This window comes from Lepus europaeus, chromosome 21 (assembly GCF_033115175.1).
Source record: "Lepus europaeus isolate LE1 chromosome 21, mLepTim1.pri, whole genome shotgun sequence".
Lineage (NCBI taxonomy): Eukaryota > Metazoa > Chordata > Mammalia > Lagomorpha > Leporidae > Lepus > Lepus europaeus.
Window position 1 is genome coordinate 16,982,072 of NC_084847.1, and position 26,768 is coordinate 17,008,839.

General features: G+C 42.3%; 1 protein-coding gene across 1 annotated transcript in view; it reads left to right on the top strand.

The window, feature by feature from the left end:
* DNAH3 (dynein axonemal heavy chain 3) overlaps window positions 1-26,768 on the top strand; it is a 176,547-nt gene that overhangs the window by 39,851 nt on the left and 109,928 nt on the right. Inside the window, exons 15-22 of the mRNA XM_062180013.1 lie at window positions 411-534; window positions 6,170-6,323; window positions 7,041-7,185; window positions 12,168-12,379; window positions 16,778-16,869; window positions 21,350-21,464; window positions 24,563-24,679; window positions 25,526-25,705. Coding sequence (XP_062035997.1) covers window positions 411-534; window positions 6,170-6,323; window positions 7,041-7,185; window positions 12,168-12,379; window positions 16,778-16,869; window positions 21,350-21,464; window positions 24,563-24,679; window positions 25,526-25,705 — 1,139 coding nt within the window. The remainder of the gene's footprint in view (window positions 1-410; window positions 535-6,169; window positions 6,324-7,040; window positions 7,186-12,167; window positions 12,380-16,777; window positions 16,870-21,349; window positions 21,465-24,562; window positions 24,680-25,525; window positions 25,706-26,768) is intronic.

Genomic DNA, 26,768 nt, shown 5'->3' on the forward strand with positions numbered 1-26,768 from the left:
AGTGACAGAGTTTGAAGGGTGGAACCAGGATATCAATCCAAGTTTCTGACTCTACCCACACCTAGCCTGGAAATGCAATAAAATGGAGCGGTTAAAACATAGTTGATTAGAGTTGTGGAGTTGGTTAGACTTGGATTTGAATTCTTCAGTGCTGCCTTCTAGCAGTGTGACCTTGACTTCTTAGCTTAACTGCTTTGTTTCCCATCTGTAAAAACAGAGAGAATAGTATCATCTAGCCTGGTCCTTAGTGAATGCCTGATCAGTGTTGGCTAACCTTTATGCATAGTGGGCCTCTCTAGCCTCTGCCAACCCACATGTGTTTGTACTGACCTCTTATTCTGCTGAATTAATTTCCCATGTGTTGATCTGTGATGAGCAGTGTCCTGCAGCAGACTGTCTATGTTTTGCAGAAGAGGATATCAAATTGAACAGCACTCTCTTCCTCTGGCCAGACCAGATTGAAGAAATCTTTGAAAACAGCCAAAACCTGCTCCTTAGCAAGAGGGATCAGGCAGAGATGGATCTGATTAAAAGGTACGGGGAGATTCTGGGGTTTGTTTTGGAAATGAGACTTGGCTTCATTACCCATGCTGCAGGTTCCTGCTCCTGTCGAGAGACCCCCACCCAGCAATGCGTGGGCAAAAGCTGAAGACAGTCGATGGAGATGGGATTTCCTTTTGCTTCCCACTAAGGGATGTTCTATTTAAACCTGCTTTACTATAGTAACCCCTGCCAGTATCTTCCCTCCCTGCCTGGAATAATTGGAATTTGGCAGTGCAGAGAGGAAAAAAGGCAAAACTAGTGGCATATAATAAGGACTTCTGCAATAATAATAGCGAAACTGTCAGCCCAACATTGAAGACCACAGATCTGTGTGATATCAGGACAGTGATAATAAAGGCATGCAAGGGGGTTGAGAAATTGCCTACTTGGCAGCTGGTCTTTTCCAGTGTGAATGGGGTTGTAACCATTTATTCCTTCATTGTTTTTTAAAGACTTTTATTTATTTATTTGAAAGTCAGAATTACAGAGAGAGAAAGAGAGGCAGAAATATAGGTCTTCCATTCGTTGGTTCACTCCCTAATTGGCTGCAAAGGCTGAAGCTGTGCCAATCCAAGGCCAGGAGCCAAGGGCTTCTTCCGGGTCTCCCACATGGGTGCATGGGCCCAAGGACTTGGGCCATCTTCTACTGCTTTCCCAGGCCATAGCAGAGAGCTGGATCGGAAGTGGAGCAGCCAGGACTTGAACTGGCATGCATATTGGATACCAGCACTGCAGGCGGAGGTTTTACCTGCTATGCCACAGCGCCAGCCCCATATTCCTTCATTGTTTATCTATTCAGTTGGTATTGGTTATGAATTTTTACCATGTGCTGTGCTCTATTCTAGATATGTATTGCATTTTACTGCTAAATAAATAGAGACAGAGAAAATAGAGACATGTAAGAAAATCCTACAGTGTCAAATGAAGTGGGTCAAGTGCCATACACAATGCTAAATACACACACACACACACACCAGCGTGCAACACCTGATTATGGACCACAAACTCATACCAGTTGCCCTGTCGCATTCATGCATGAAACTCCCACTGCCAAATTTTAGCTGCCACAATCCCTGCAAACACTTACAAGAAAGGAAAAGGTTAGATAAAAGTATGGCTTTCTGCACAGAATGGAAGTTTGGGATCACAGGTGAACCCATTTAGTTGCTCTCTTAAAAATATGACCTAGGTCTGCTCCCCTAAGGATATGAAAAATTGTGTGTATGTGCATGTTTACCTACAACCTTGTTCTTCCAAATGGATACTGTCCACCGAGAATAGAACTTAGCCTGGGAGATGAAACTAACTTCTTCTTAAGTGAACAGACTATTTTTTGGAGTGATTCTAAATGTACAACTAAATTGAGCAGAAAGTACAAAGATTTCCTATGTACCTCCCTCCACCCCCATGAAACAAATTCACAGCCTGTCCCATGGAACTCATTTTCATGCTTAATCAAGAAAAAGAATCATTCTTTGTTGGCCTGATGAATGAACAGGACCAGGTTTCTTCATCATTTTGAACCTTCTTGTTCCTAGTTGGGAAAAAGGGATAACATTAGCACTGTCCTCGCTGTTCTGAAGGATGAAATGGGACAGGCTGAGTTTGGACTTACGTGATATTCAGCCTGTGGTTGACATTCCAGAGCATTCAGCTTCCTTCTTTCTTCCACAATGAGAAAAATGCTTCCCAACTTGCAAACCACTGCTTTACAAGCATACTTTTAGAATATTACTGTTAAGACTCATGGGCAAGAACAGGTGCTGTTGAAGAAGAGTGAAGATCGGCCCTGGGAGAAGCGGAAACAGTTGTCGCTTGTGATGAGAGAACAGTGCTGGTTTCTTCCTTCTGTTGGGGAACTCTATGCAGGATCCCATCAACTGATTCCTGAGCTCTTAACAGCAGAGGTCAGCAGAGGAGCGGCGCTAGAGAAGGCTCAGTGAGGCATCCCTGAGCTGAGTCCTCCCTCTGTTGAACACTTAAGTCTTGTGTTCATTATTATGCATTAATCCTGAGAACAGCTTATGAGGGGGGTTGAGCAATAGTCACGCATTCATCCATCTTCTGTGAAAAACAATCCTGCCTCCTCTCCAAGAAACTTGGCCTTATTTGCCCAAACCACATTAATTTTTGGCTTCAGTACCAATTATTCTCCATTTGCTGCTCCCACCCCACCCCAGTCCCCCCTCCTCCCACTCTGTCTGTGAGCCTCCAGTTCCCTTGTCTGTCAGATCCAGGCAGATCTCTGCCACTGAAGATTCCTGCAGGAGATTGGAGAGTAGCTGGGGGGGCTTTTTCTCTTTTCTCTCCCTGCACGGCCGTAGGGGCAGCCCTCTGGATGATGATGTCTGGTACATTCAGTGTAGTTCTCCTTGTCACCTCAGCCCTAGCTCTTTTAGGGCTTCTCTTATGAGTCTAATTTCTAGGTGTCTTACTATCTACTGTTTGTTCCTTTAGCCCTTAATCCATTTCTGTAAGTAGTCATTTCATCAAACTCTCTTTGAACGTTAGAGTGAAGTCTACTTCCTGCCAGAATTCTGACCAACCCACTGTCTTTTTTTTTTTTTTTTTTTTTTTTGACAGGCAGAGTGGACAGTGAGAGAGAGACATAGAGAAAGGTCTTCCTTTGCCTTTGGTTCACCCTCCAGTGGCCACCGTGGCCGGCGCGCTGTGGCCGGCACACCGCGCTGATCTGAAGGCAGGAGCCAGGTGCTTCTCCTGGTCTCCCATGGGATGCAGGGCCCAAGCACTTGGGCCACCCTCCACTGCACTCCCTGGCCACAGCAGAGGGCTAGCCTAGAAGAGGGGCAACCGAGACAGGATCTGGCACCCCAACCGGGACTAGAACCCGGTGTTCCGGCGCCGCATAGCGGAGGATTAGCCTATTGAGCCGCGGCGCCGGCCCCCACTGTCTTTAAACTCCTCTCTTAGACTCCAGGTGGTTCCTGAAGTACAACTCATTTATTCAACCTCATTTCCCAACTGCACACTATTATATATAATATTTATGACATGAAAGGACTTTGCAGACTCTAGTGTGCTAAGCAATTACAAGAAATGAAGAACAATAATAACAGTAATATTGTAAGGTATACTGAGCTTATATACCATTGCCCTCTGGGAAGAATTCAAAACTGCTCTTATCAGATTTCTGAATGTGAGTACAGTATGTAGAGTCTCTCAAAGAATTTTAGCAATGTGAAAAGGCAGCCTGAGTAGGTAACAAAAGAATAATTGGCTTTGTCCCTTCATCACCTCATTTTATCCAACTCGATAATGGGTTCCATCATTCTGAAAGCTCCAGGGAACATACATGATAGTTAGCATTGGGATGTGAGCTTCTCTCTGCCATGAAAGTACAATAGAAAAGCCTTCTAACCTACAATGGAAAATGACTGTTCTTAAATTTCCATAGAATGTTTTAGGACTCAAAAAATATTCTAAGGGACTTGTGTTGTGGCAAGCAAATTAAGCCACAACCTATGACACCAGCATCCCATATGAGCATTGGTTCAAGTCCTGGCCACTCTACTTCCAATTCCCCTCCCTGCTAATGAGCCTGGAAAAGCAGTGGAAGATGGCCCAAATACTTGTGTCCCTGCCATCCATGTGGAGGACACAGATGGAGTTGCTGGCTCCTGGCTTCACAGAACCAGAGGATGGAAGATTCATTTCATTCTCTCTCTCTCTCTCTCTCTCTCTCTCTCTCTCTCTCTCTCCACCCCCTTCCTCTTCCTCTCTTTGTAACTCCTTTCAGTAAATATAATAAATCTTTTTAAAAATGCTAAGAAGCAGAAATTATATAATAGTGTGTATTAGTTATCTGTTGCAGCATAAGAAACCATCCCAAAACACATAGCAGCCAAAAACAAAACAGAAATGTACTATTGCACAATTTCTGTGGGCTGAAAACCTGGGTGCAGCTTTGCTATATGCCTCTGGTTCATGGTCTCCCTTAAAGTTGGGGTCAGAATGGGTGAGCATTCTGGGTGAGCATCTGATTCTGGTCTCATTCATGTGATTATTAGTAGACTTCAGTTCCTCACAAGCTCTTGGCCAGAAGCTGCCCTCTCTCCCTTGCCATGTAGGTCTCTTTACAGAATAGCTCACAGCATGGCAGCTGGCTTCCCCCAGAGCAAGAGAGAGCCTGAGAAAAAGAGTGAGCAAACAAGATATAAGTCAATCTATTTGTAGCCTAATCTTAGAAGTGGCATCCCATCCCTTCTGCTCATTATATGGGCTAGAAGTGAGTTACTGGACCTAGCTCAAACTCAAGGGGAGCCAACTACTAAGGGTATGAATATCAAGAGGTGGGGTTGTTAGGGATCAAATCAGAGGCTGCCTGACACACAGTATGAGAAATGAAACCCAAATCAAATCACTTGCAAAATTAACTCTCTTAAATTACTTTTCAGAAAAAAAAATTAAAGTTCCATTACAGAATTGACTCAGATAAGAGCCAAATTTGTGGAATGTCACTGAAGCTATTCTCATAACAAATTCCACTATTCACTTAATGAATATTGATTGTTTTCTGTGTGCCCAAAACTCTGTTGAGTGGTGAAGATGCTCAAAACTCTATTGAATGTTGAAGACACAACAAGGAATTAAGGAGTCAAATTTTACATATGTGTATGTGTGTGTGTGTGTGTACTTTCTAGTGAATGTAAAAAAAACATTGTATAGTCATTATTATATACCAGACTCAGTTCTGAACATTTTTAATGTTAACCTTGACTTTAAGTAGATACTTTTACTATCCTCAAGTGACTTACCCAAGGCCACATAGCTACTAAATGGCAAAGTGGGGATTGTATCTCGCCTGTCTAGCTCCAGATTCCATCAACTTAACACTATATTATTTGACCTTATTAGGAAGAGGGAAAGGTAAATTTGAGACCCACTATATTAATAATATAGCTGAATGGATAAATCTCTGGAAATGTCTCTCCTGATCACTGTAGCTAAAGTAGCCTTCCACTTCCATCTGCTGGTCAGTCTACCCTGTTTTATTTTCTTCAGAGCATTTATTGCCATCATAAGCATATCATTTCATCTTTATCTCCTCTGTGGACTTACCCATCCATCCATCCTTCCATCCCTCCATCCCTCCCTCCAAGTTTATTGTCTAGGTCTTTCCCAGCTGGAGTACAAGTACCACAAGGGTAGAGAGCTTGATGACATACTTCACAACTATATTCCCAATGCCTAGAGCAGTTCTTGAATGTGTTAAGCACTCAGTAATAAATATCTAATGAATATCTAATAAATATCTAATGAATAAACTGTATATATATATATATGTATATATATATATATATATATAAACCTGCACATAAAAACATCTGGAAATGCTTAATCACCAATAGGCTCACAGCAGCCCCATCTCTGGGAGGTGAGTTTACAAGCAGTTTAACTGATTTTTTTTACTCTTTATTTATTTTTAAATCGAAATACAGAGAGAGAGAGAGAGAGAGAGGCAGAGGGAGAGAAAAGGAGAGTGAGAGATCTGTAGGTACCAGAGGATCAAAACCTTCTCAGGCTTGAAAGTCGGTGAGCAATGCTGCTATTTTGAAAGAGCACAAAATGGGAAGTCCACACATGACTAGACTGTTTTTACTTTCAGGTGTTCAGAATTTGAGTCAAAACTTGAGGGCTACAGCAAGGAACTGGACGGTTTCAGGAAGCGTGAAGTGATGACTACAGAAGAAATGAAGAACAACGTCGAAAAGCTTAGTGAGCTTTCGAAGAACCTAAACCAAGCACTGGTGGAATTTGAGGTTTGGGATCTTGGGATGGGTGCTTATGACTCTGTACTGATCTGTTGGTTTTTTTATACTTTCCTAGTAGCAGTTTCAGGTGGATAGTATTGATTGGTAGATTGATCAACCAGTTTTGTCATTGGTACTTTTAACTACATTTTTCCACCCACTCTCATTTTGTTAGGCATTCTACCAGACATTTTGTTAGGCATTGAATTCACAAAGAAATTATAATAGGATAACGGCTGCACATGTACTGGGCGTTTACTATGTGTATGACAATGTGAAAAGGGCTTCCCATGCAATATTTCACCTAAGGCTTGTAACAAACTTCTGGGGGTAGGAAGAGTTGTTATTCCATTTTACCCTATGTAAAGTATGAGAACTAAGACTTGGAGATACAAAGTAACTTTCTCCAGAGGTCATCTAGTAGGTTCTTTAGCTATTAAAATTCTTACCTTTGAGGCAAGTTTGTGTCAGAAAGCTTGTAAGCAGTTAAACAGCTAAAGCGTGCATGAAAATAGAGATAGGGCTGTGGAAGATGATGGAGCAAGTAGCAAATTATCCTCTAGTCTGTTACTCTGGTGCTCATTGCTTGAGTTCATGCCTTATTTTGCTCTCTTACTCTCCAGATGAATGACTGGCTCTTTAAACTGCTGACGGCTCTGCTCTGGTGGCTTCTACGGTTTAGGAGAATTACCAACCCAATAAACAAAATCCTCTTTTGCCTTGCAGTTGATCAATAAGGAGGAAGATCTGTTGGAAAAGGAAAAGAGTACCTTCCCTCTTCTGCAAACCTTGATAACCAATAAGATGCCTTATGAGCAGCTGTGGGTAACAGCCTATGAGTTCAGCACCAAGTCAGAAGAGTGGATGAATGGTAGGCCATGGTCTCCCTCCGCTGGGACAGATGGAGATGGGGGAGGGATAGTATCCACCCAACTAATTCTGAAACAACCTTTGTTCTTCAAGTCATGGTTGGACTTTTCACTAGATTCTGACATGCCAGATTAAGATAGTCACAGTCAAATTTTTCTGATGTGATAATGAAGGAAGGAGGAGATCAAAGAGCCAGACATGTTTCCCAAGTAAAACTGAGTTGGCAGATCCATGGACTGGGCTGTAACTCAGAGAGGCAGATGGTGGAAGGGTAAGATGGCAGATCTACCATGGCACTGCTTCAAGAAATGCCAGAGTGCCATAGGTTTCTGTAAGCTACCTTTTACTCTAGGCTCTGGCCTCTAAAGAGGCTTTGAGGAGGTAGCATCAATAGGACTTAATCATTAATCTGATATGGGATAAGGTGCAGGAAGGAAGAGGGAAGAGCCTCGGGTGACTTCCAGATTATTGGCTAATGCAATTTGGTGGATATCTCCATTGCTAAACAAGAAAAGTGACAAATATTTGGGGTAGGGGAAGGACCCATCAACTTAAGTACATTGTGTTTGATATATCTGCAGATATCCAAATGGGAATATTCCCAAATGGGAATGATTACTATGTACATTACAGATAAAGCCATGGATAGCATCATCTGTGGAGGATAAAATCAGAGACCCTTAGGGTAGAGCATTTGGCTTATTCTAGTGCATCAGGATTTTAAACACAACTGTGATAGACATCTTTATTGCCAGTTTTCTGGGTATAACTTTGATTGCTTTATGAGGATGAATTTCTAAAATTGAAATGCCTAGATAAAAAGGATGTGTTATGCAAATTACGACTTCTAAAAATTCTTTTGTTGTTTTCCAGAAAAGTTCTAAGTTCTAGTTTATTCTTCTTCTGGAATTGTTTTTAGAATGTCCATTTCTCCCACCCTCAACAAACATAGGAAATAATAGCTTTGAAAACACTTTTGTTACAAAATGGCATCATTTTTTCACTTTTAAGAAGTACTCTTTGCCTTAATTACCATTAACGTTAAATGCATATTGAGAAGGTAGAGTCCTTGTTTTATAAAAGCCTGCTAATTTGCTCTCCTATGTTTTTTTTTTATTTGTGTGTTACTAAACTCCCTTATTTAATGTTCAGTTTTAACTATTTCAGTTGATGCTCTTAATTGTTCTATGTACTCAATCATACCTATATGATTAGAATATTTTACCTTATTTTAAGAATCATTTTCATCCCTCCTCTTTAATTTACTTTTCTGAATTGACTAGCACTTCCAAAGTAAAGCAAATAGTGATAGTAGTTGGCACATTTGTCTTATTCTTGGTTCAACTGAAATTCTCCCAGAGGGTCACCTTTATACATTTGACTTTTTGTGAGGCTGAGATAATAAAGTGTTTATAATTTACCAAGTGTTTTCATTAGAAATAGATAACTATTTTTTTAATTTTTCGAATGCTTAAAATTTATATGCAGTAAAATTAATATTTTGATATGTAGTTCTAAAATTTTAGTAGCATAAAGATTTATGCAACTATCACTACAATCAATAAACACAATACTTTTATTTTCTAAGAGTTTCCTTGTACCACCCCTTTGTAATTATCCGTGCCCCCCCACTCCAGTACCATAGGACAATTCTTGATCTCTGCATTATGACCATAGCTTGATATTTCCAACACTGTCATACAAATAGAGTGACACAAGATACAACTTTTTGAGGCTACATACCACCTTTGAGATCACCCAAGTTCTTGGATGTATCAGTATTTCATTCCTTTATTGCTGCATGGTATTCTATTGTCTGGACAACTATTTACACATTGATGAATATTTTTGTTGTTTCCAGTTTAGGCTATTACAAATAGAGTTGCTGTAAACATTCACTTATAAGTTTATATGTGAACACAAATGTTCACCTCTCTAGGGCAAATGCATAAGAATGGATTACTTAGTTATATTTAAAGTATGTATATAACTATATGAGGGTACTTCAAAAAGTTTATGGAAAAAAAATTAAACGATAGGTTTGCGGCTGGCACCGCGGCTCAACAGGTTAATCCTCCACCTTGCGGCGCCGGCACACTGGGTTCTAGTCCCCGTCGGGGTGCCGGATTCTGTCCCGGTTGCCCCTCTTCCAGGCCAGCTCTCTGCTGTGGCCAGGGAGTGCAGTGGAGGATGGCCCAATTGCTTGGGCCCTGCACCCCATGGGAGACCAGGAGAAGCACCTGGCTCCTGCCTTCGGATCAGCGCGGTGCGCTGGCCGCAGTGTGCCGGCCGCGGCGGCCATTGGAGGGTGAACCAATGGCAAAGGAAGACCTTTCTCTCTGTCTCTCTCTCACACTGTCCACTCTGCCTATCAAAAAATTAAAAAAAATAAAAAAAAGAGAAAAAAAAATTAAAAGATAGGTTTGGGTCAGGTTATTTGCCAAAGGGGTTAAGATACCTAATCATTTCATATCTGAATATCTGGATTCAAGCCTCAGCTCCAGCTCCTAATTTCATCTCTATACTAATGCAGACCCTGGAAGGTAGCAGACACTAGCTCAGGTGGCTGGGTCCCTGCCACCCATGTGGAAGACCTGTATTGAACTTCTGACTCCATGGCTATATCCTGGCCCTGCCACTGTGGATACTGGGGAGTGAAATGGTAGATGGAAGTTATGTGTGTGTGTGTGTGTGTGTCCCCAACCCCACCGCCACCTCTCAAAAAATAATATACATATATATATGTAGGTATTTTTATATATGGGTATATAAAAATATCTTTAAATATATATTTATTTTGGTGCAAAAATTTGAAATCCATTCATAGTTTTTTCATAATACACATTTTCCATGAACTTTTTGAAGACCATGTATATAAGAAACTGCTAGACTCATGTTTTCCTCAGTGGCTGTAATTTTATATCCACCACCATTGTATGATACTTCCAATTGTTCCACATTCTCATCAGCACTTAGTATTAACAATATTTTTATTTTAGTCATTCTCATTGATGGTTTTAGTGTCTCATCATGGCTTTAATTTGCCGAGTGATGTTGGGCATCTTTTTATATGCTTACTTACCACTTTTATATCCTCTTTTGCCCATTTATTACATGGATGAGTTATTTTCTTACTGCTGCATTTTGAGAGGTCTTTGTATATGTTAGAACTCAGGTTCAATACATGGTTTGCAAATATTGTCACCCAGGCTGCAGTTTAATAGTATTTTCACAGAGAAAGGGGTTTTAGTTTTGATCAAGCCCAATTTATCAGATTTTCTTTTATACATTGTACTTTTGATGTCATGTTTAAGAATTCTTAGCCTAACTCTGGTCATGAAAATATTTTCCTGTATTTTCTTCTAACAGTTCTATAGACTTATGTATTATATTTATATATTTGATCCATGTTGAATTAATTTTTATAAAGTATGAGGATTAGTTCAAACTCATTCTTTTGCATGGAGATGTCAAATCTCTGTTCTAGCAGTTGGAATAACTGTTTTAAAAGATCATTTTTTCACCAATGATTTGCCTTTATTCCTGTGCCAAAATCAATTGGCTATATTTGAGTGGGTTGTTCCATTGATCTTTGTGTCTAGGCCTTTACCAAGACCAATATCTTTATAAGAATTCTTTTTTTTTAAGATTTTTTTTTGAGAGGCAGAGTTACAGACAGAGAGAAAGATCCTCCATCTTCTGGTTCACTCCCCAAATAGCCTCAATGACTGGAGCTGGACTGATCTGAATCCAGGAGCCAGGAGCTTCTTCCAGATCTCCCATATGAATGCAGGGGCCCAAGCACTTGGGCCGTCTTTGCTGCTTTCCCAGGCCATTAGCAGGGAATTGGATCAGAAGTTGAGCAGCCAGGACTAGAACCAGTGCCCATGTGAGACGCTGGCACCACAGGTGGAGGCTTAACCTACTATACCACAGCACTGGCCCCTTATAGGAATTTTTAAAACCAGATAGTGTGATACTTCTAACTTCATTCTTCTTTTCATGTTTTATTCTGACTACCCTAGGACCATTGTCTTTTCATATAATTTTGAGAATAACTTTGTCCATATTTACCCAAAAAAAACCTGCTGTGATTTTATTAGAAATATTTTAAATCTATAGATCAAATTTGAAACAATTGACATCTTTACTACATTGAGTCCTCCAATCCATGTCCAGTGTACATTATTCCAATTAGTTAGGTCTTCTTTGATGTCTTTTTTTGTGGTGGTTGATAGGTTTCAGTGTGTACACATCCTGTACATGTAATGTTAAATTTATACCTATGCATTTCTTTTTTGGGAGCTATTATAAATGACACATTTTTGAATATCAGTCTCTAATTGGTCCTTGCTAATATACAGACATTTGGTTGATTTTTATTTTATATTTTGTGCTGTTCCTACATTCATGGATAGCCTTCACTTGGGATATTGATCAGGTCAGCAGATTCTTTTGACTGTGAGGATTTCTTTTTTTTTTTTTTTCTTGACAGGCAGAGTTAAACAGTGAGAGAGAGAGACAGAGAGAAAGGTCTTCCTTCCATTGGTTCACCCCCCAAATGGCCGCTATGGCCGGCACGCTGCGCCAATCCGAAGCCAGGAGCTTCCTCCTAGTCTCCCATGCGGGTTCAGGGCCCAAGCACCTGGGCCATCCTCCACTGCATTCCGGGCCACAGCAGAGAGCTGGACTGGAAGAGGAGAAACCGGGACAAAATCCGGCGCCCCGACCAGGACTAGAACCCGGGGTGCCGGTGCCGCAGGCTGAGGATTAGCTTAGTGAGCCACGGCACTGGCCTAACTGTGATGATTTCTTCTTATCTCCCTAAGTTTGCAGGTCCATATGAGACTTATCCGGAAAGCTTGTGCTTGTTCCAATATCCATACAGTTAACACAATTGTAAGTCTAGGGAATTAAAGGTATGCACAGCTATCACCTGCCTGACAGTCTGACCTTTCCTTCACCCCATCTTTTCTATTTCAGGACCCCTCTATTTACTGAATGCTGATGAAATCGTAGAGGACATAGGGAATATGTGGAGGACAGCATATAAATTGACCAAGACCTTAGTCGATGTGCCTGCACCCAGACGCTTAGCAGAGAACTTGAAAATGAAGATTGAAAAGTTTAAGCAGCACATTCCTATCCTCAGTATTTCTTGCAACCCAGGAATGAAAGACCGGCACTGGCAGCAGGTTCTTATCACCTCCCATTCTCAGGCAACCCAGCCCACACCTGGTTCTGGCAGCCCTTTAGAAGGCAGGGTGTATTTCAGGGTCAAGCTTCTCCTTTTTGAAAGGAGAATTTGCTGGAGGCCAAGGGATAGTAATGAGAGTTACATCCTTTTGAAGGAGGAGGATGGGTGAGAGATGGAATGAACTCCCCTCTTTGTGAACGGTTGGCCCTTTTCTTTGGGATTCCACTGCTGGAGGTTGAGTATTTGCTGATCCAGCCAATGGCCACACAGGTTCTCCTTGTCTCCTTTCCTAAGCAAATGGCTGATTGAGGTCCTAAAGGATTATAGGAGTGTTAAATTACAGTGGGAGGGTCTTGATTCATTCTCCTTGACCTAAGATACACAAAAATAAAAGTCATACCTTTCTCTGGGGGCTGCTAATAATGTCAGATGATTCTTGCACAGGCTAACTTTGGTGTGAAGTTTCATGGTCAAACAGTCTATGTTCAGAAGCAATTTTGCACTGTTCTTTCAGCTCCCTGAGCCTGCAATTGAGAATAATAAATACTCTTGCTAAAAATAGTTGGGATTTTTATAAGCAACCAAGTGTGAAGGTGATAAGTGTGGTGTGAACACTAAGCAGAAAAAAGAAAACACTGTGCTTCTAAAATAATCATCACATTCAAGGGCTAGCAAGCACCTTGAAACGTCCTCTCCCAGGGTGTTGCTCCGTGTGGAGGTGATGAGACTGGCTTTCCATGGGCTACTTCTTCTCTGACTTGGCCTGGAATCCTCTCTCGCAGAACCATGTATTAGACTGAGGATGGGAAAATGAAGATTGAAAAGTTTAAGCAGCCCATTCCTGTCCTCACCATTTTCTGCAACCCAGGAATGGTAGACTGGCACTGGAGCAGGCTCTCTGTCTCTGGAAGGAGCCAATCTGACAATACGTGCATAACCTCCAAGAGAACAGAGCCCTTTGGGGCCATTCTGATTTCCCCAGGAAGACAGAGACACAGGATTTTCCTATAGGGGGAAACTGCTTTCAGTTTCCCAGAAAGTCTTGAAACTTGAGACCTAAGCAAAGAGCAGAGTGCCATAAAGGGAGACAGGGAAAGTTCATCGGAGGAGACTTCTGATTTTGAGGGCTCTGCAGAGGATAGCTATCCTCACATGGTGCTCATGGGGTTCCTCTTCCTGTGGACCTTGCTTAACTAGACCCTTGACCCACTTGAAGGGTTAAAGAGGTTGGGTGGACAGAAGGCCTCTTTTAGTGCCAGGTTTCTCTGGGAGATGGCACTATGGAAAATGGCCTCACCAATTTAAAGAATGCTGCAGGAGGACTGGGAAAGCCATCCTTTCTATCTAGTACTTCCTCTGTGATAACACTATTCTCACGTATGGACACTTGACAAATTCATGCCGTTCCTAGACATTAATAATTCCCATTTAAAGACCACTTGGACAGATTGGAAAAAATATCCTTCAGAGTTATGATAAAATAATAATTACAATAATAGCCACAACTTACTGAGTACCAGCTTTGCACAGTCAGCTTTACTAAATGATTTGCAGAGAACTAACCAACCATAGATTAGACATGCAAGGATTTTTATTCATGTCATTACTCACTAAACAGTATAGTATAACAAATATTTACATGACATTTACATTGTATTGAGTATTATAAAGTGATTTGAAGTATATGTGCAGATGTAAATAGGTTATCTGCAAATACTATGCCTTTTATATAAAGGACTTAAGAATCCACAGATGGGAGAGGGGTGAATCCTGGAACTAATTTCCACAGACACCAAGGGACTTTATTGAGTACTATGTTGCACACTTTATTTGGATTCTCTCATTTCATTTGCCTGATAACCCTGTGAAATAGGGACTCTGATGAGCTCCATTTCTTAGATAGGAGAACTGAGACTTGGAGAGATTAAGTATGTTGTCACATGGCTACTCAGTGGTAGGGAAGTGAATTAGAATCTGGGTCTGTTAGAGTCAACCTAAAAACCCAAATAGAGGGCGAGAAGTATCAGATCAGAGGGAAGGAGGGAGTGAACATAGGGGGCAGTAAATCTTAGGCAGAAGTGGAGCAGGGACCCAGGAAGGTGACTGCTAAAGACTGAGCCCCTGAACTGGAAGTCCATTAGACTGAGTGGTTGTAAGGCAGCTCAGAAAAGTCAAAGGTCACTGGATGCTCCTAGCCCATTTCTGCCTGCATTGACGGTCATACCACTAGACACCCCAGTGACAGCCTCAGACCCAGGGAAGTCATTCTCTGCCCTAATGCCCAATTCAAGGGATCCATTTGTCCAGAGGCTGGTTTTGACAGGGGTCTGAGAAGGATAAACCATCTGTAGCTCTGAAGTCTAGAAGATAGATCTTGTAAGGTCATGTGGTGACTATGCTGAAGTTTCTGGCCATTTGCCAGAACTTAAGCAGGAAAAACCAGTGCTCTATGTTTGGGACACAGACTTTACAGCTATCAGCAAAGGGTTTGCTATTGTGGTTTCAAAAGAGCTGGAACAGGGCCACACCTGACCTTAGGAAGAGACCATGCTGGTGTGTAGCAAAGCTGACCTCTAGGACAAGGATTGTGCTGTCCAATAAAAAGTCAATGAGCCATATGTGTAATTTTGATATTTGTAGTATTCACATCTTTAAAAGGAAATGGGTGAAATAAATTTTACAAATAGATTTTATTGTAATAGAAAGTATCCAAAATATTATCATTTATAGATGCAATCAATATGAATGTGTTAATGTTTTTAGAGTTTAAGGAATATGGTTGGTGTGTCTTTAATAGCAATCTCAATTTAGAATGGCGACATTTCAGGTGCTCAACAGTCACATGGGGCTAAGTGGCTAGATATTGGACAGTACAGGTCTAGGCTGTTGGAATTAGAGGAGGAGATGCATTATCAATCTCTGTAATTAGCAAAAGCAATTTAAAGCATAAAATTGCCAATCTCTGAGTCCTTACTATGGGCTAAGTACTATGACAAATGCTTTATATAGCTGTTTCATTTAAGTCCAGAGTCAGTGGGTTGTTCTAGGCTGTAATTTTAGGTCTAAGAGGATAAATGAGGGCCCAAAGTCACCAGGAAACAGTTGTGCAGATTGCATACTGCACAATTCTAGGGAATGGTGTTTTTGTGCACTGAGTATGAATTGTACTTTCTGGAGGTATGCAGTGTATAACTTGCTCAACTCTAAACTGAAGACCTGTGAGAAATGCTAGGTTACAATAGATAAGAGCTTTGGAGTCAGAATTGGATCCAAGCCTCAGTTCTGTCATTTGTTAACTCAGTGGTCTCGGACAAGATGCTTACTTTTTATGTGTGTCAGTTTCCTTCTATGTGAAATGGAATGGTAATACATTAGTACTCTACTCATTCCATAGTGAAAATGAAATGAATGCATAAAGTTCTTCAAATAGTGCCCATCACGTGGGAAGCTCTCAGTAAATGTTATTTTTATTTTTTCCATTACCTTAGCATTCCTCCAGGTGTCCTCAGAACTCAGATGAGAAGCCATTGAGTCACCTGGTTCATTCATGCTTTCACTCAGGTTCATTCATGCTTTCACTCCATACATACTTCCTGATGCCTACTAAAGGCCAGCACCCATGCACCTTCTTAAACTGGCACCCTTCAGAGAGCCAGAGAGAAAGAAAATTGAACAATTAGTGAGGCTTTTCATAGAGTCTCATTCCCATGCAGTCCCCATTCTCCTCTTAAACACATGAGACCCTTATATTGTCTAGATCCTTCAGTCCCTGAGTTTTCAAGTCTTCAGAGCCTTCACTTAGGACCTTTCTCTGGGATACTTGCACTGGAAGTATGCTGGGGGCTATTTTTACAGCAGAGGGATGAGGATTTACAACAAGTAGAAGAACTGGGTGAAAAGGGAAACATACTAAAGGGGATGCCCTTCCTCCTGCCCTGAGTCTTCAAATCACAGAGCGTGGGTGTCTGTCTGTTTCGTGTACTCATGACCTCCTCCCTTTATTCCGATTGTGAACCTTCTCTCATGGCTGAGGTTTTGCATAGGCCTGGGAGCACATAAACAAACCAGGCCCAATCCCAACCTTCAGAGTGTTCACAAACTAATGGGGAGACCAGACAAACCCAGTAAACCAGATGCAATGCAGTGTGGGCTCCAGGCTGCCTCCAGAATCCCTAGTCTTGTACTGTCCTATTCAATAGCCGCCAGCCACAGATTTCTGTTTAGTTACATTTGAATGAATGAAAATTTAAAAAAAATTTTTTTTAAGAGGTCTGGTCATACAAGCAACATGTCCTGTGCTCAACAGCACAGGTGAACATTTCCATCATCATGGGAAAGTGCTATGGGACCACGATACCTTAGAGAGCAAGAACTTATTTTTCTCTTTCCTTTGCAGATAAGTGACATTGTTGGCTATGAAATAAAACCAACTGAAACTACTTGCCTCTCGAATATGCTGGAATTTGGATTTGGCAAATACATTGAAAAGTAAGACTCACCTCTTCCTGCAGAAAGGTTTTTTTTTTTGGTTAAAGTATCTGTGGATCTTTGCCACAATATGATTGCCCTCCTATCAGACTGTGTTTCTCCTTCTAGTTTAGGATGATTTGAGATTTTAACAGCCTGAAGTTGGGCAGACCAGCTACTGGGGCAGCTTTCATTTTCAGCTATAAAAGCTGATGATGGGTTGTGACTAGAAAAGTAAAGACAGGGATTTTATTTCAAAGGGAAATTAAAAAAAAAAAAAATCAAGGTCTTTGAACCTGAGCTTCAAACCCAACTTTCAGTGGCTTACAGCAAAAACCCATTTAGCCTCTGTGGGCCTGTTTCCTCTTCTATAACAAACAACAAACTAGGAGTGGCCTCCTGAGCTCTAAAATTCCATTAAACCTAGTTAAATATGGGATTTTGTCACTTTGTTTCTCCCTTGAATGCCTTTGGAGATTGTGTGTGAGAAGTGGTGCTATTTGAATTGCTGTTTTTAGAATCCGAGTCTCAGGATCCTGTTAGCTTTCCCACATTTCTTTCAGGGCAGAGCATGGGGAGGTGTTGTGTTGCCTGGAGTGAGACCCTCTATTAGGCGATTGGGCTCAGTAATAACTGGACACATATGTTTCTCAGAATGTGGTACTCAGAGCCACTGTATGAGCATCACATGGAAACTCACTAGACATACACATTCTCGGGCTCCTCCCCCTCCCTCTGAATCAAATTCTGAGAGTGGGCAGCCCTGCAATGTGTGTTTTAACAAACTGTTCAGGAGGGCACTGTCCAAGGAGGGAGCCACTTGCCACATGTGGCTGTTGAGCCCTTGAAATGTAGCTAGTCTGAGTTCAACATGCTGTTAAGTATAAGGGTTCTTCAAATAGTTCATGGAAAATGGAATAAAAAAGTGTTTATTTTGGTGCAAAAAGTTTTTGAAATCCATACATTGTTTTTCATAATATGTATTTTGTATATACTTTTTGAAGATTCTATCATATGCACTCATTTAAAGTTTTTTTTTTGCACAAAAATATCCTTGTCTTTTAATTCCATTTCCACAAACTTTATGAATACCCTTATATAATATAAGGCTAGACACCACGGCTCACTATGCTAATCCTCCGCCTGTGGCACCGGCACCCCGGGTTCTAGTCCCGGTTGGGGCGCCAATTCTGTCCCGGTTGCTCCTCTTCCAGTCCAGCTCTCTGCTGTGAACTGGGAAGACAATGGAGGATGGCCCAAGTGCTTGGGCCCTGCACCCGCATGGGAGACCAGGAGGAAGCACCTGGCTCCTGGCTTCGGATCTGCGCAGTGCGCCGGCTGTGGCGGCCATTTGGGGGGTGAACCAATGGAAGGAAGACCTTTCTCTCTGTCTCTCTCTCTCTCACTGTCTAACTCTGCCTGTCAAAAAATTTAAAAAAAGAAAAAATTATGCAAAATATCTAATGATATTTAATATTTATTATGTTGCAATGACATTTTGTATATGAGTTAAATAAAATAAATAACAAATTAACTTCACCTGTCTCTTCTTACATTAAAAAATGTGGCTACTAAAAACTACAGTTATGTACATGGCTCATATTGTACTTCTAATGGACTAATGGACAGCACTGATCCAAATGATTCTGATACACACCACAGTCTGAGAACCCCTCCTCCACTGAGGGCAGAGCGGTGTAACATAAGGTGCTTTCTAGCACACAAATCTCTGCACCTGAGTGCCCTGATCCCCTCTGATACCAGCCTTACTGGCCCTCATTAAAGAGTAGACCTAGGGGCCAGCGCCATGGTGCACTAGGCTAATCTTCCGCCTGTAGCGCTGGTATCCCATATGGGCGCTGGTTCTAGTCCCAGTTGCTCCTCTTCCAGTCCAGCTCTCTGCTGTGGCCCAAGAGGGCAGTGGAGGAATGCCCGGGTGCTTGGACCCCTGCACCCACATGGAAGACCAGGAGGAAGCACCTGGCTCCTGGCTTTGGATCGGCTCAGTGCCAGCCATGGCATCCATTTGGGGAGTGAACCAACGGAAGGAAGATACCTCTCCCTCCCTCCCTCCCTCTCTCTCTCTCTCTCTCTCTGTAATTCTACCTGTCAAAGAAATAAATTGTAAAAAAAAATCTTAAAAAAAAAAGAGAGTAGATCTAGAGGGGTAGATGTTTGACCTAGCAATTAAAACCTTGGTTGGGACACCAGTGTCCCATCTAGGAGTGCCCGGGTTCTTTTTTCTTTTTTTTAAGATTTTATTTATTTATTTGTCAGGCAGATTTACAGACAGTGAGAGAGAGAGAGAGACAGAGAGAAAGGTCTTCCTTCCGTTGGTTCACTCCCCAAGTGGCTACAACGGACAGAGCTGTCCTGATCCAAAGCCAGGAGCCAGGTGCTTCCTCCCAGTCTCCCATGCAGGTGCAGGGCCCAAGCACTTGGGCCATCCTCCACTGCCCTCCCAGGCCGCAGCAGAGAGCTGGACTGGAAGAGGAGCAACTGGGACTAGAACCGGCGCCCATATGGGATGCTGGCACAGCAGGTGGAGGATTAACCTAGTGTGCCACGGCACTGGCCCCCAGTGCCTGGGTTCTATTCCCAGCTCTACTTGTGACTCCAGCTTCCTCCTAATGCTCACCCTGGGAAGCAGTGGTGACAAGTCAAATAATTAGGTTCCTGGCACCCATGTGGGAGATTTGAATTGAGTTTCTAGTTTCTGGCTTTGGCCAGGTCCATCCCCAGGTCTTAAAGGCCTTTTGAGAATGTTTCTCTCTCTCTCTCTCTCTCTCTCTCTCTCTCTCTCTCTCTCTCTCTCAGTGTGTGTATGCAGGTCTCCTTTTTTATCTCTGCCATTCAAATAAATAAATTCTTAAATATTAAAAAAAAAAAAAGGAGTAGGCCTAGAAATAGCTACATTTCTACCAGATGCAAGTTGCGGTTGGCCTTCCATGTCCATGGATTTCGAATCTGTGGACTCAACCAACCACATATCAAAAACATTTGAAAAAGTTGCTTCTGTACTAAATGCATTTAGACTTTTTTCTTGTCATTATCCCCTCAACAATACAATTTAACAACTATTTTCATAGCATTTACATTGTTTTGGGTATTATAAGTCATCTGGAGATTATTTAAAGTAAACAGGAGGAGATACATTGTTTATATGCAAATTCTAAGCCATTTTGTATAAGGGACTTGAGGATCCATGACTTTTGTACTTGTGAAAGGTCCTGGAGCCAACACATGAGTTCTGGGAGGAGAACAACATTCAGATTATAGTACTGTTCGGTACTCAGCCAGGAACCTGTAACTGAGTGCGGTGTCCCCTGTCTCCCACTCACTTAGTTAACACATCTTTATCACAGCCCATAGTTAATGAGCTTCTTGAGCACGTTTGGGTGAGGTCAGCTCTTGAAACACTTTAAGGAGTCCCTAATTGACTAATCCCACTTCTGTGCAATTATTTACACTTTACATCATACCCTAGGGTTAGTCATAAGACACATTCCAAGCATTCTTAGTAAATTGTACCAACAACTAACTCCTTGCCATGAGCAAACGGGGACCTGAGGTCTGTCATGAGACTTGGCCATATAGCCACCTAGCTGCTGAATGCTGGAGGCTATTTGACTGCTTGTCTTATGCTTACCTGGGTTGGCACATACCTGTGTTAGTTATTCCCTATATGCTTACTCATTTTGGCCATTTTCCAAGGATCACATTTAGGATGATGGCTCATGTTGCTGAAGTCTGGGCCATTGTTTGGCATTGTCTGTGCTTCGTCTACTTCCCTTTGAGGCTAATGAGGCCTCTCAGCTCTGTTTGGCTGATCACATGTTCCTCTTAACATGGAGAGCGGAGAAGGCACATAGTGGAGGAGGAGGAAATACCAAGTGAACAATCAGAGGAACTGGTTCCAGACCTTGTTCCAGCACTCTCTAGCTGTGTGGGTTTGGTCATGTCACTTGTTTCCTCTGCACTTCAGTTTCTTAATGGCAAGTGAAGACCAAACAATCTCTTCTATAGTCTACGATACAGTGGAAGACAGGGTTGGGGCAGAGAGGGTAATCCCTGGTTTCTCTTCTAAGAACTTTGTTTTTCAAGTCTTTGGCCACACCTGGGTTTTAAAACCCAGAACTCTGAGTGGGAACAAGAAGAAAGAAATGTCTTCCCCTTCTCTCCCTCCATCTCTATATCTATGGAATGGAGGCGCTTAGATGAGTAGACCCAGAGTGCCAGGAAAATAGCAGGTGTTTTTGAAAAGAGGAAAGAAGGGAAGAAGGGCAAAGGCCATTATATAAATTCACAGAAATTCAAAACCTGAACTTCAGGGTGAGAAACTCTGCAAAACTTGAGAGGAGCTGGCAAATTTTAGAGCAGGACAGCACACATTTTGGTAAAATTAAGGGCTTTCTGCAATTCTCTTAAGACAGCTGAAATGCCTTCTTCAAGTTTTCTCTGCCTCCTGTTCATGTTGCTGTTGCTAATTTTCTCTCTTTAGATTGGAGCCCATTGGTGCAGCCGCCAGCAAAGAATATTCCCTGGAGAAAAACTTGGAGAAAATGAAGTTAGAATGGACTAACATGACATTCAACTTCATGAAATACAGGGACACTGTGAGTCTCAGTGCGAGCACAGCCCCCTGGAAGCAGCCCGGTGTATTGCGTTGTAGATGACAGAGTGATTCATCCAGAGGAGTAATCCCTCTTAACTAGATTGCCTCCTCCTGTCGCCTTCCTATGCCCATCGTCCTTCCTCTCAGGCACCACTGGAGGACGCATTTTCAAATCAGATCAGAGCAAGAGGCTTTCTCAGATCAGATGTACTGAGGAAGCCTCCCAAATTAGGATCTCCCAGAGAGGGCGCAGGCTCCTGTACAAGGGTCCTTCATGATGTTCCTGGAAAATGTGCAAGATGAAAAAGCTATGCCTGGATTTCAAAACAAATTTTCCCACCAGGGTAAACTTTTCTTTTCATTCCATTTTTCCATGGACATGTTTGAGGTACTCATATAATTCCAAAGCTGCTCAGAGGTCTCAGAGGCATCCCAGGGGTGAACAGTGCCTCGGGTTTCTTGAATGTCAAATATATACAGGAATCGCCTGAAGACCTTTAGTTAACGTGCAGGCTCTGATTCAGCAGGGCTGAAGCGGGGCCTGACGTGCTACAGTTCTAACTCCCAGGTTAGACCACGTTTTGAATAGCAAGGGTGTAAATTTCCTTCTTTTTACTGACACATAGAACTATGGGTTTGTGCATTGTGCATGGAGATACATAAATCTGAAGTATTTGCTCAGTTGTCTCTAGGGTATGGCTTGCTTGGTATGGGTCATAAGGTGGGGATGGGGGCTGCTACTCTCAGTGAGCTGTAAGTTACAGAGGCAATGGGCTGATACCCACGTCCTACAGACCATTGACTTAAAAAAAAAAAAAAAGATTTGTTTATTTGGAAGTCAGAGTTACACAGAAGCAGAGGCAGAGAGAAAGAGATCTTCCATCCACTGGTTCACTCCCCAAATGGCCACAACAGCCAGAGCTGAGCTGATCCAAAGCCAGGAGCCAGGAGCTTCTGCCGGGTCTCCCATGTGGGTGTAGGGGCCCAAGCACTTGGGCCTTTTTCCACTGCTTTCCCAGGCCATAGCTGAGAGCTGGATTGGAAGTGGAGCAGTCAGTCTCGAACTAGTGCCCATATATGGGATGCCAACACTGCATGTGGCGGCTTCACCCACTATGCCACAGCGACAGCCCTGACCTTTTTTTCTTTTTAAAGATTTATTTTATTTATTTATTTGAAAGGGGTACAGAGAGAGGTCTTCTGTCTGCTGGTTCACTCCCTAGATGGCCACAACAGCCGAAGCTGTGCCAATGTGATTTCAGGAGCCAGGAGCTTCTTCCTGGTCTCATGGGTACAGGGGCCCAAGGACTTGGGCCATTTTCCACTGCTTTTCCAGGCCATAGCAGAGAGCTAGATCAGAAGAGAAGCCGGGACTAGGACTGGCGCCCACAGACCATTGGTTTTTAATGTGGTGCTTCCAACACTGGCTGCACAGAAGAATCACTGGGATATTTTTAAAAATCCCAATTGATTCTTCCTAGGTTATTTGTCTTTGGGATGCCTGGGAATCTGCATTTTTAAGGAACCCATAGTTTTTCTAACATACAATGCGGTTTAAGAACCAAAACACTGAAGGCTGCCCCCATATCTCCCTCCTCCCCTGGTATACACATCATCCTCTTTATGGGTTTTTTCCCTGCCTTTGGTTTCAGTAGTTAGGATGCCTTGATTTCACTTGGATAAGAACTGCCAAAGAGAGAGTAGGAGGGAGGAGAACTAAGGCACTGGGGCTTATCACTAGACCTCTCTCAGCAAGACAAGGGCACTGTGGGTCCCAGAAGTGTGATGCTGCTCCATCTGATTGGATTGGATCCTGCTGTAGAGGCTATTGGGCTGAGATGAGAAGTTAAGCTAGGGAACCTAGGAACAGCTCAGTGTCACCTGGGCCATCTTCAGAGTTTTTGACTGAAATAGCTATAGTCCAGTATCAATGGCAAAATGAGAGTCAAGATACCATTTATTAATAGTTGGACATACTGGGGCCAGTGCTGTGGTGCAGCGGGTTAAAGCCCTGGCCTGAAGCAATGGCATCCCATATGGGTGCAGGTTCTAGTCCCAGCTGCTTCTCTTCTGATCCAGCTCTAAGCTATGACCTGGGAAAGCAGTAGAAGATGGCAAGTCCTTGGGCCCCTGCACCCATGAGACCAGGAAGAAGCTCCTGGTTCCTGGCTTTGGATTGGCACAGCTCTGGCTGTTGCAGCCATCTGGGGAGTGAACCAGTGGATGGAAGACCTCTCTCTCTATCGCTACCTCTCTCTGTAACTCTGTCTTTCAAATAAATAAAATAAATCTTAAAAAAAAATAGTTGGACATACTTCCCAGTGCAGAGCTTTTGGTAAAAAGTAGATGAGAGAATATGTCCTCAACCCAGATGTAGACTTGGAAGAAGTATAAACAGAGCAATAAAGATCAGACTCACTACTCTTTATTAACTTGTTTGCCACAGTGATTCAAGAGGAAAGTGCCATCCACAGGGGCTGACCTTTAAGGCCCAGTAACCTCACTTAGTAGTAAAATATGACCCATCATATGTATAGGACAGAGCATTGCAAAGTTGACTGGTTCAGGTGGCCTTTTGTGTTGTAAGTATTTCTGCATGGTGCCCCTAAGCAAAACAAAGACAAAATACAAAGCAGTTTTGTTTATAAGGTAATTAAGTCCAAACAACTTAATAAATATTTTTGTTCTGTCAGTCTCTCAAATGTCAAAAAAATAACATATAAATCAAACAAAAATACTTGTATTTCACTTTTAAATAAGTGCAGTAACTTACTGTGAGTTGATTGCAATGCATGGGTCTGGGTCTACCCAGTCACACTGGCAGCTGATTCTTCCTAAGGGAGAGGAGAAGCAGCCACAGGGAAGGAAGCATCAGTCTTCCTCCCTCTATAGACTCTACTTGCAGGTCTGTATTTGATTTCTGCCAAGGTGGACAATGAGTGTCTTCAAGGAAGAACATAGAAATCCACCCCCCCTCTAGCAAGATGTAGATTCCTGTCCCACTGGGATGGAGTTTGCTGTTTGAGGTCCTCAGGGATCAACGTGAAAAACAGGAGGGTGGGTATTATGATTCTGAGGACTGAGTGTCTTTTTTTGCAGGATACAAGCATCCTGTGTGCAGTTGATGACATTCAGGTGTTACTCGATGATCACGTGATAAAGACCCAGACCATGTGTGGTTCCCCATTCATCAAACCGATAGAAACAGAATGCCGGGTAAGAGGAAAGGAGTTGAAGGTTTTGTAATTTCGGTTAGCTCTGGGTGTCTCAGAGGAAGTTATCTTTGAGTTAACAAAGATACAGACTCTGCTGATTGGAAAAAAGTAACAGAAGACTGAAAGCAGTAACCATCCAGGTAAGCATATGACATGCTAAGCATTTGTAATGGTCTATCAAAAAGAGAAGATGAGACTTGAATACACCAGATACAAATATATTTGGAAAACGGCTTCTGGGCTATAGTACTTAAGAATGTAAATGGCCTGAGGGTAGGAGTTTAGCCCCCTTTGCTCTTTGTTTGGAGCACAGAGTTGTTTAATTCTTTGCACCAATATCAACTTATCTTTTATTTTTTTTTTTATTTTTATTTTTTGGGACAGGCAGAGTTAGACAGTGAGAGAGAGAGAGAGACAGAGAGACAGAGAGAAAGGTCTTCTTTTCGTTGATTCACCCCCCAAATGGCTGCCATGGCCAGCACGCTGCGCTGATCCGAAGCCAGGAGCCAGGTGCTTCTTCCTGGTCTCCCATGCAGGTACAGGGCCCAAGCACTTGGGCCACAGCAGAGAGCTGGACTAGAAGAGGAGCAACCGGGACAGAACCAGCGCCCCAACCGGGACTAGAACCCAGAGTGCCAGCGCCGCAGGTGGAGGATTAGCCTAGTGAGCCACGGCGCTGGCTCAACTTAGCTTTAAATTTCATTTTCCATGAATTTTTTGAAGTACTCTCAAATTTTTTTTAAATAAAGGAAATAAGTGAATAAGTGAATCCATCCATTGTTAGTCAGTGGGCCTGTGGTACAGAGGGACAGCTTAATGATTCAAATATAAAATGTTAAATTCACAGAGATGGGAAGAGAAGTTGGTGCGTGTGCAAGGAAGTTTGGATGCCTGGCTGAAATGCCAGGCCACTTGGCTATACCTGGAACCAATCTTCAGTTCAGAGGACATAATAGCCCAGATGCCAGAAGAGGGCAGGAAATTTACCACTGTGGACACTTACTGGAAATTACTCATGTCCCAAGCGGTAAGTATTATCCCCAGCACATCTTGATGCCATAAGATGTTCCTCATTGCATGTTATAGTCATCCTTCTCGAAACTTGTAAGTAAATTGGATTGTGGCAAATTTTATATTTTTGTATCTTTCCTCTAATGGATTAAAATTTCAAACATAGAAGCATGTAATATGGAAAGTAGAAGCCTTTTAAAATTCCGCCTTCCGAGAGGTAAGTATTAGTAGGTTGTTTTATTTAACTACCATTTCTAATGAGATTTAAGACTTTATTATAAGATGATGTAATAACATTTTCATAAATTGGAATCCTTTTAGCCTTCAAGTAATTGACTGCATTGTTACTCAGTTATTTAACTAATGTTTTTAGGTAGCCAGTATGGCTCAGACATCCAGCTAGGATCCAGAAAATAGTTGAAGATGATGAGTTTGATTTTTGCCTATATAGAACTGTCTTTTGAAAAGACAGGTTTAAATAAATAAGATCTGGAGTAGAAATAGATGCAAAGAGTTTTTAGCACACAGTGCTAAAATCACTCTTTAGTTGTTTGGGAGGTAGGCCTCCAAAGCAGGTGACATTGGAATCAAGTTTTGAAAGTTGCGAAGTTCACTGGAGCATCTATTAAGAGGTCATATCTTTTTCTTTGTTTAATTCATATTTGCTGAAATTGGAGTACACTTAGAATTTGTCTCAATGAAATTGATCTGCTCTGCCTGTTTGTGGGAGTGAGATAAATGGGAAGTAATGCTCAGTCGTGGGAGCCAGTTTTATATGAACTACGGTTCTTGCAAATTACAGAAACCCACTCAGGGAAGTTGAAACAAAAAGACCAAGTGAGCTCTCATATTCCCAAGGACAGAAAGTACATACAGGGGGCTGTGGCATAACAAGTTAAGCTGCTGTCGGCAATGCCAGCATCCCATATGGGTGCCAGCTTGAGTCCTGGCTGCTCCACTTCCAAACCAGCTCTCTGCTAATGCACCTGGGAAAACAGTGGAAGATGACCCAAGTGCTTGGGTGTCTGCACCCACGTGGGAGACCCGGAAGAAGCTCCTGGCTCCTGGCTTCAGCCTGG